The following is a 9,469-nucleotide window of genomic DNA, read 5'->3' on the forward strand; positions in this document are numbered from 1 at the left end:
TGTTAATTGATGAAAAAACCTTATTCTTTCATGAACATTTATACATCTTTTTAACCAATCTCTGCTTGCCACATGTCAACCATGTTTTAGGCTTTGGACCAGGCTTACTTTTACTTCGAATCTGAAATCTTCTTCCTTGGAGTATCTGTTTCTATTTTTTAGCTTCATTCAATATTATTTCGATTTTTATGGGGCATTTTTTTCGTTTTTTATGGGGCATTAACTTAACGTTTAATTGGTTGGACACGTATTAAGACAAAATAATTAGAAAAAACTAAATTATTTATAACCAACTATTTAATTTGAGTAGATTAAATAACAAGAAAATAAAGGTAAATAATTTATTAGTCTCCACTTTTTTTTTTTTACGTAAATATCTATTTTGAAAAATATATTATAAGGTTTTCATTTTTTGTCAATATTAACATTTTAGTCCGTTTGTCTTTTTTTTTTTTAGATTTTTAACAGATCATAACTTAGCTTGCAAGACAGCAATAATACGATAAAAAAAATGAGCATGTTATTTTGTTAATTTTTTGTTTGCATGTTTATGTCAAATACAACGGTTAAAAATCTAAAAAAAAAATACAAAATGACCAAAAGGTTAATATCGACAAAATATAAGAACCTTATAATGTGTGTTTCAAATAGAAAAACTAAACAATTGTTATGTAAAAATGAAAGGACTAATAAATTATTTACCCTAAAATAAATGACACAGATTTACATGGTTCAATAATATATCTACTTCACGAGCGAAAGAGACTAGAAATTATTCTACTACAGAGAACTGAAAGAAATGTAGAAAATAATACTCAAACTTTAATCGTAATACACACAAACTCTCACAATTCCACAGAGATCAATTTTTTTTAATGAAAGGATGGGACGCGAAGGGAGGGTCGGACATCCCAACTATGTTGGCACCCCCAGCACACTCCCAACAACCCAGATATTATTAAAATAAAATAAAAAAATACAAAAAATGAGGAGCAAAAAGGAAAAGGAAAGAAAGAAATCAAAGAAAACGAACATGTCCTAAATTACAAACGTCGTCAGGATTGATAGAAAAATGGGGCAGTCGGCCACCACACCAGCGTAGAAGCCCCACAAAGATCATTTCTCTTAAATAGCAATTGAATTGTTAATTGCTTTGGATGCCTTAAATATATATGATGATACAGTATTTTTTCTCAATATAATGCTCCAAAGGAGCATTGTTCTTTGACCATAGTTCGATAAAAAATTATTCTAAGTATAATGCTCGTTTAATTAGGGTGAAGTCGGACGAAGTTCATCCGACTCTCAAATTGTAAAGAAGTCGGATAAAGTTTGTCCGTGTTCTTTACAAAGTGTGTTAAGGTTGTAAAAAACGTTAGATGCTAGTCATACAGACATGGACCTTAAGGATTAATCGGAAATTAATCAAAGATTAATCAGTTTTGTATTTTTATATTTTTTATTTGTTAGTCAATAAGTAGTTATATAAATTTAATTAAAATATCTATTATACTATCTAAAAATAATAATATAAAATTATTTAATATAGAAAAATATGTATCATTGTAACAAATATCTTTAAAAATGTGCAACCATCATCGAAACAACTAAAAAAAATATAATATTCACAAGTAATATAATTCACCAAAAGCTATGAAGCAATGTCCTTAAAGTCTTAATTCATATTATGAAAACAAGTAAAGAATGCAATTAAATAAAAATATTCGAAAATAAAAAACACAATTCATGAATAACAGAGCTGGCTGGGCTTCTAGGCAACCTAGGCAATTGCCTAGGGCCTCCTAAAAATTAGGGCCCCATATATATATATATATATATATATATATATATATATATATATATATTATAGTAATATATAGGTTAATTTGGTTAATTGGTAAAAAAGAGAGTTGGGGTAAATTTGCTACGTATATACGATTTTAAGTTAAAAAAAATTGTCAGTTTCATTTAATGTGGAGAATGGAAAGTACAAAATATTACCATATTTTATTATTTTGGAAGGATAAAAAAGGCCACACTCAATTGACTAAATGCTAGAAAGTAGATCATAATCTCCTCTTTTTGTGTTTGATCACGTACTTGGAAAAGAAAACATATTCAATTGTTATCAGTTTTCTAACGTTCAAAAAATTGAAAAGACAAGGTGTATGCACCAGTCCTTACAAATTGAGTTCTTTACAATTAAATTTCTCGACTACAAGTTCTTCTTTATATTCACTTATAATTGTGCCCAACTACCATTATTCTAATTTGGTTCTCTACAAGTTCTTCTTCGTACTCACTTACAATTTTGCTCAACTATTCTAATCTGGATTGATTTTTGTTCACCAGTTCATCTTATCAGGTATAAAATTATTGTTTCCCATTTAATACTTCCTTTGATTTTTCTTTAGGTGACTTTGCTATATTTTTTATAGTTTTCATATTTTGTTTGTTATTTTTGTATATTTTCTTTATTTAAATTGAAAATTGCAATTTATAATAAAGAGAAAATATGAATCTGATTATGAAAAAAGATAAAAGAAAAAAAGAGCTGAAGAATTCGTACAATCACAAAAAGGGGCTCTTAATAAGTTTTTGATAAAAACTACATCAACATCAGATGAACCAGAAAATGATATGGTTATGGAGGAGTCTAGCAATATAGAAAACAATATGGAAGTATTAGATGAGAATGTTGATAATCAAACGAATTTAGATTCACATATTAAGGGCCCATATTTTATATTTCGCCTAGGGCCTCAAGTAGTCCCGAGCCAGCCCTGATGAATAATCATGCAACAATGTTCAAGAGTCAATTATGATAAAGAAAAAAAATTAATAATAAAAAAAAGCATGATGGGTAAAGTATGATGATAGGATATTTCTATTTACATTTACTTATATTTTGTTAAGAAGTCAGATGAACTTCATCCGACATCTTTGCAACAAGAAATCAGATGAAATTTATCTGACTTTCTTGTTGCGAAGTCTAACCAAAGGTTAATGCTTGGGTATCTAAAATGTAAAGAAGTCGGACAAACTTTATCCGACTTCTTTACGCTTTTAAAGTCAAACGAATTTTGTCCGATTTCACCCTAGTTAAATGAGCATTATGCTCAAAAGTATTTTTAACTGTACCATGATGAGGAATAATGCTCTTTTGGAGCATTATATAGATTAAAAACCCGTTAATTCATAGTATTTATAGAAAAAATATGGAATGTGAATGGAAGAATTTGAAGTAAAAATTACACGTGAACAAAAGAAAAGAAAATGAACAAAAATGAATGCTTCACAATTTCTAAGGTGGATACACAGTTTGGATGACAAAAATTTTAAAATCACGTTTTACAAATCTCTACTTTGATTTGAAATTTCACAAAAGTCTTCCTTCGTCATAATGCCTTTTCGGGTTAGCTTAGTTATTGCCAATATCAATCAAGTTCAAGTAATATTTGGACTTAGTTGTTGGAAGAGGCTTTGTTATCATATCGGTTGAATTATCCGCATACCAATTTCAGTAACAGTAATATTTTCTTCAGAAATAATATCTCGAATAAAATGGTACTCCCTTTGTTTCACAACGTTTTTGGTTTAAGGAAAGTACATATAGATTAAGTATTGTAACTACTGATGTTATTTTTATAAAGAATGACTTTTTTTACTCTTCTTAATTAATATAAAAAGTGACACCATTAGTAAGCTAAAATTGTACCATTTTGGACGATGTCATGTGGTAAATTTACTATTTATTGCAAACATTATGAATAAAATTGAACCATTTTAGATGTTTGAGGTAATATTGCTCCTAACTGTTAATATTAAAGATATTTTTACATCTTATCCCTTATTCAAAATTAATTTCAAATATTTTTGATTATATATATATATATATATATTGATGACGTATGAGCACATTGGATGCATGGAAAGTAGAGAAGACTTTTTCTAGCATATCTTCATCAATAATGTTTTCTTCATATAGTTTTTATTGGAAGGTAATTTTGAAATTAACAAAATTATATTCGCTCACACTACAAATATTACAACGATAAGTGATCTAGTCATAATGAGCTTTTGGTAATATAAGTGTTGTTTGGTGGTCATGTCTATTTTTCAAGTTCATCAAGATAATGACAGAAAAAAAATCATTGTTTTTGTGCGATCTTATAAACATGGATCATTTTTTTCTTTGATGATATTCTAGAAGTCATCGAATCTAGATGGTTTCAACATCCAACCCGCGAAAGATAATTATTCTCGGTAATATCAAGTGCAACAAATTGAACATTTGCAAGATTTGATATGTCTAAATTATAACACAATTAATTAATTGTATTAGAAAAATTATAATATGCAACAAATAGAAACTAAAGATTAGAATCTACTTGAGATTAATTGAATGAGTGTATTAGTATATGCAGAAAGTTTTAATTAGAAGGGAATCATCTAAAAAGTTACTGACGAGCCTCAAAATGAGTAATCGAATAAATTATTAATTCAATGAGCAAGTTCGACTATAAAACAAATGAATGAGAAAAATTGTATTAAAATTAATTGAAAGAGAAAATTTGTATTGATAATGTGTTATAATATAAAGAATTTAAATATATATAATTTATAATAGAGAATTTAAATAGAGAAAATATAAAAATGCATAAATGCATTAAAATTCTGCATTTATAAATGATGAAGATAAATTTATTTATATTAATAGGCTTCCAAAATGAGCTGTTATAACTATATTTACTTTTACATGGCTAGTGTATATCATTAATACACATAGTTATTGGTGGACATCTGATGTACAAAATTTCCTTCAAGGATCGAGTCCAGACGAGGGAAGTAGTAGGAGAAACAAAGCACATGTGATCGAGCGAGAAAATGAGCAAAAAAAAAAAAGTCTCACACGGCGTGTCAATCATTCCACATGTCGTGTGGGTAATGATCTCATCCGGAGGAGTGGCACGAGGAGCTGACACGAAGAAGATTCACTTATAGAGTCAGAAACTGATCCACACGGCGTGTGGGCATGCTCTTGCCCAAAACGGACGAGTTCTGAGCTTTCTGCGGAATAGCTCCATCTTTGGCGACGACACAATTCTTTTCGGCGACGGAATGTTGATTTTCAGCAACAGAATATTGATCTTTAGCAATGATGAATCAACTTTTCAAATTAAGAAGAAAAAACACACAATGTTAGGGGACAAGGAGACCAAGGCTGCCAATTACTTATATCGATTTGGCATTTCCCTTCCTACTCCACCTCTTACCCTTCTTTATTAATTGTAGCCCTAATTAGGCTTTTTGGTCTTTTGGCATTTAATTTGATGAGGTATATAAGCTCTTATTATTCTGAGGATATTCAAATTTTATCAAATATAATTTCTATCTTTTCCATTGAAACTTACAATGGGGGAATCTATGATTTTCCTATGGATTTAGGAAGTAAACTTGGGATTCATTCCTTCTAATTTAGTTAGAGAAGAACATAACATGTCCCGAAACTGATCCGTAACAACATCATTTGAATATATAGTTTATAATATTTCCAACATTGTATTTGTTTAAATGAAAAAAAAAATAATGTTTACAATTTTATATATAGCTATATTCTTATTTTATAATATTTGAAATATTATTTATTTATTTATTAATGAAACAAATTTTACCCCACAAAATTAAATTTCTATAATTATATAGAATTTAATAAATCAATTGTACATATTTGAGAGATTAGAATTTTATAGAAAAAATATAAAATAGGAAAAATAAATATTTTATCATGCAAAATATGATCGTAAAAATTGGTCAGACAAAATGGGTCATGACATGATAACACGATTCATATAATCCATAAATTAATCCATAAAATAAATAGATTGAGTCACTAACCCATTTAACTTAACTGTAAATAATATAATTATATTGTACTTAATTGAATTTTGATTTATTTTGTTGAATTCTAACTTGTTTAGTTGAGGGTTTTTAAATTATGCGCTTCATTGATGTAGTTAGTGATTTAAGTGTTAAAATATATTTTTGAATATGTTTGAATTTTATGTTAATTTGAATTTTGATATTCAGATTTAGAAATTAGATTTATTACAGGGCCGACTCTAGAGGTGTTCCCTTAATCCGCATCTAGGACTTCACAAATTGTGATGCCTCAAATCTCTAGATATATTAAATTAATGTCTCTCCTTTTGTATTTCTAAGTAAAAAACTCATTTCTTTCAACCAAACTAACATGTCTTCTATTCTCTCCGATTCTTACACATATTTACACCTTATTTTTGTTAGGTTAGGCCTTCTTACCATTTAATCTGTTTATTAACTAACGATGTAAAATTTAAATAGGATTATGGATTTTATAGTCCTTTTAATTGATTTTAATATATAATAGATTAAATGGATTAAACGGGTCATATTATCTTTTATCCTTTTCTTTTAGTTAATGGCATGGAATCAAGACCTTCAACTTGTTTATAATAGATAATTGTATGTGGAAGTAAACAAAGGCAATAAGTAGTTATGTTCACAAATTCAAAATTGGGATTAAGAAATTAATAAAAGAAACAATAAGCAAAAATTAACTCATTTTCTTAATTCGAAGGAAAGCTCATCACGAGAGAAAAAAATAAATAATAACAAATAAATATAAGATCTTGAATCAATTGTTAATTCCAACTTTGTCCTTTACGGTTTCAGTGGCACTCTGTGCTTTTTCCTTAATTTGTTGGCCAGTCTGCAATTTAATTTTCATATGTTAGAAACATTTTACATTTAATTAAATGCTATTTTCTTTTCAAAAATGAAAAAAAAAAAAGAAAAAAGAAAGAAAGACCTCTTGACATGATTCCTTGGCGGACTGAGCTGCATTGCTAGCCTTGTCCATAAGCTGTCCTGATTTCTCCTGAAAATCATAATCGTAAATATATATAATTATTATGATAATAAAATGAAAAACTGTTAAATAATAATAATAATAAACCTGAGCTTGGCCCTTGGCCTGTCCAGCTTGATAACTAGCATCCTGAGAATTGTTCATGTTCTTGTTTTTCTTTTTTAACTCAAAAACACTTGTAAATACTTTCATAAATATTTATACTTATTTCTAACCAATGTTTGCTTGCCACATTTTATCCAATTTTTAGGTATTATATATGTTTTAGGCTTTGGACCAGGACTGCTTTTACTTCAGATCTCTGAAATCTTCTTCTTTCTATTTTAGCTTCATTAAAAAATGACTTCAAATTTTATGGGGTCAAACTTATTTTTGTATCAAGAGATATTCCCTTTTTTCTAGAACCATTATTTATGTTCAATTTAACCAACTCCAAACTAAAACTACAAATCAAAATTTTATACTAAAAATATCAGTGCTGATAAACGTTGAAATCAAGACACATTGTATTTTTGGATTCCAATTAATTTTTAGTTATTCACCCCACACAAAGAACGGAGTTAAAAAGATGGACACTGCTAAATGGATAGAAAAAAATGGGGATAGAATGGATAGAATGAGTTAAAATATCATAATTACCCTTTATAAAATAAAATTAGATTTTCGTTTATATATTTGTAGTCATGGGAACTCACAAACTAAAATAGTATTTAATATACTAGTAGTATTGAATCATTAATAGAATATAAAAATAAACAAAATAAAAATATTTTAAAAGGGCATTTTGGTAGGATTTTTTTTTCTATCCCTTCTATCCGGATAGAAAAGGTATGTTTATTGTAGTTACATTAACTAATTCTGAGATTAATGAAATTTTAATATATTTGTGGATTTTAGAATAGTCAACTAGTAAGAATGGTGTTGGTGTATCCCTAGTTCGAAGACATTTAATCTATACAATGTCCTAATCATAAGCAACAATCTGCAATGTTATTTACTTGTACAAATCAATCATACAAAGTATTCAGAATTAGTGATATGTTTATGTTTGACAGGTTGAGGAATTGTCTCTGATCTGTTGTTACCGTAGGAACGATAATGAGCAGCAGATTAGTATGCATATTGGTTGTAATGGTGTTTCACCAGCCACGGACATTAGATGTCAAACCAGGGACATATGAGATTTATGAAATATAAAGCACTGGATCGATCCGTTATGAGAGCATTACATGGTATAATGTGTCATAGGTGTAACTCATGTGATACTCCCTATGAGTCCTTAAACCCAAAACCTCTATGAGGCCTAGATGGGACACAGTATGCTTCGCCATCCGCCTAACGGGCTCGTGACTGAGTCCCAAGTATGGGTTTGATTAGGTACGTTGTGAATTATGCTTAGATTGTTAGACAAACAATTACATTTGTCTTAAAAATGTTAGATGTGATTAATCAAAAAACAAAACAAACACAACAAAATATATAAACAGTAAAACTGGAAATTAAAAGGAAAGAGATAGACAAATCTGAAGCCTGTATTAGCAGTTTCCTTAAGACAGATGTTGTTGTTATCGACGATCGTCTCCCAGGATACAACAGATTACGCAAGCGAACTTAAACCGTGTGTAGCCTAGTTATCACCGGAGTAGAAAACAAGAACAATGTGAACAGACAAAGAGTATTTTGAAAAGCTTCAACAACTGCTTATGAATTTGACAATCCATTCTATATAAATAGAACTCGAAAGGATATGTCTTTTCACGAACGAACACGACTATACACTAACAGACACGACTGTTTATGTACGAACATGATTATTCACGACGGACACGACTATTCACGAAAGGATGTGTTTGTTGTTATTTAAATTAATATATACTTTTATTCAACAATCCTCCACATGAATAAAATTAGAAACGACACGATTATGATGTGGTGATAACTTTCTACAGAAGATACCTGCATAGGATAGGTAGCTAATGTGCCTTGAACCTTCCCTTGTGAAAGTATATTTACTTTACTGGATGACTAGTAGACACGATGTCTTTGAACTATTCTTCCGTTTGTGTAAATGATGATATACCCCACACAGATACCAACATAACACGGTATGGTTCTCATGGTTATGTTCGTTATGGTCATGAACATCGCCTAGTTCCGCGAGAGTTTAAGATAACTAGGCCCCACTAGTCTCCATCGAAGCGACCCCACTTCACTCTGACATAGGTAATTTATTTGCTCAGCATACTGACGCACAATGTATCATTAAAAGCATATTAGACAAACAATTACGTCTGTCTTAAAAATGTTAGATGTGATTAACCAAAAAACAAAACGAACACAGAAAAATATATAAACAGTAAAACTGGAAATTAAAAGGAAAGAGATAGACAAATCTGAGGCATGTATTAGCAGTTTCCTTAAGACAGATGTCGTCGCTATTGACGATCGTCTCTCAGAATACAACAAATTACGCAAGCGAACTCAAACCGTGTGTAGCCTAGTTATCACCGGGGTAGAAAACAAGAACAATATGAACAGACAAAGAGTATTTTGAAAAAC

General features: G+C 29.4%; 1 protein-coding gene across 1 annotated transcript; it reads right to left on the reverse strand.

The window, feature by feature from the left end:
- Nucleotides 1-6,613: 6,613 nt before the first annotated feature.
- Nucleotides 6,614-7,062, reverse strand: LOC136211691 (stress-induced protein KIN2-like). Its single transcript, XM_066002730.1, has 3 exons — nucleotides 6,998-7,062; nucleotides 6,851-6,919; nucleotides 6,614-6,751 (listed from the first exon to the last, which is right to left on the reverse strand). Exons 1-3 carry the CDS (start codon nucleotides 7,052-7,054, stop codon nucleotides 6,677-6,679), a joined length of 201 nt encoding a protein of 66 aa, XP_065858802.1. The 5' UTR covers nucleotides 7,055-7,062; the 3' UTR covers nucleotides 6,614-6,676.
- Nucleotides 7,063-9,469: the final 2,407 nt, after the last annotated feature.

This window comes from Euphorbia lathyris, chromosome 1, assembly GCF_963576675.1.
Source record: "Euphorbia lathyris chromosome 1, ddEupLath1.1, whole genome shotgun sequence".
In the NCBI taxonomy this organism is placed as follows: Eukaryota; Viridiplantae; Streptophyta; class Magnoliopsida; order Malpighiales; family Euphorbiaceae; genus Euphorbia; species Euphorbia lathyris.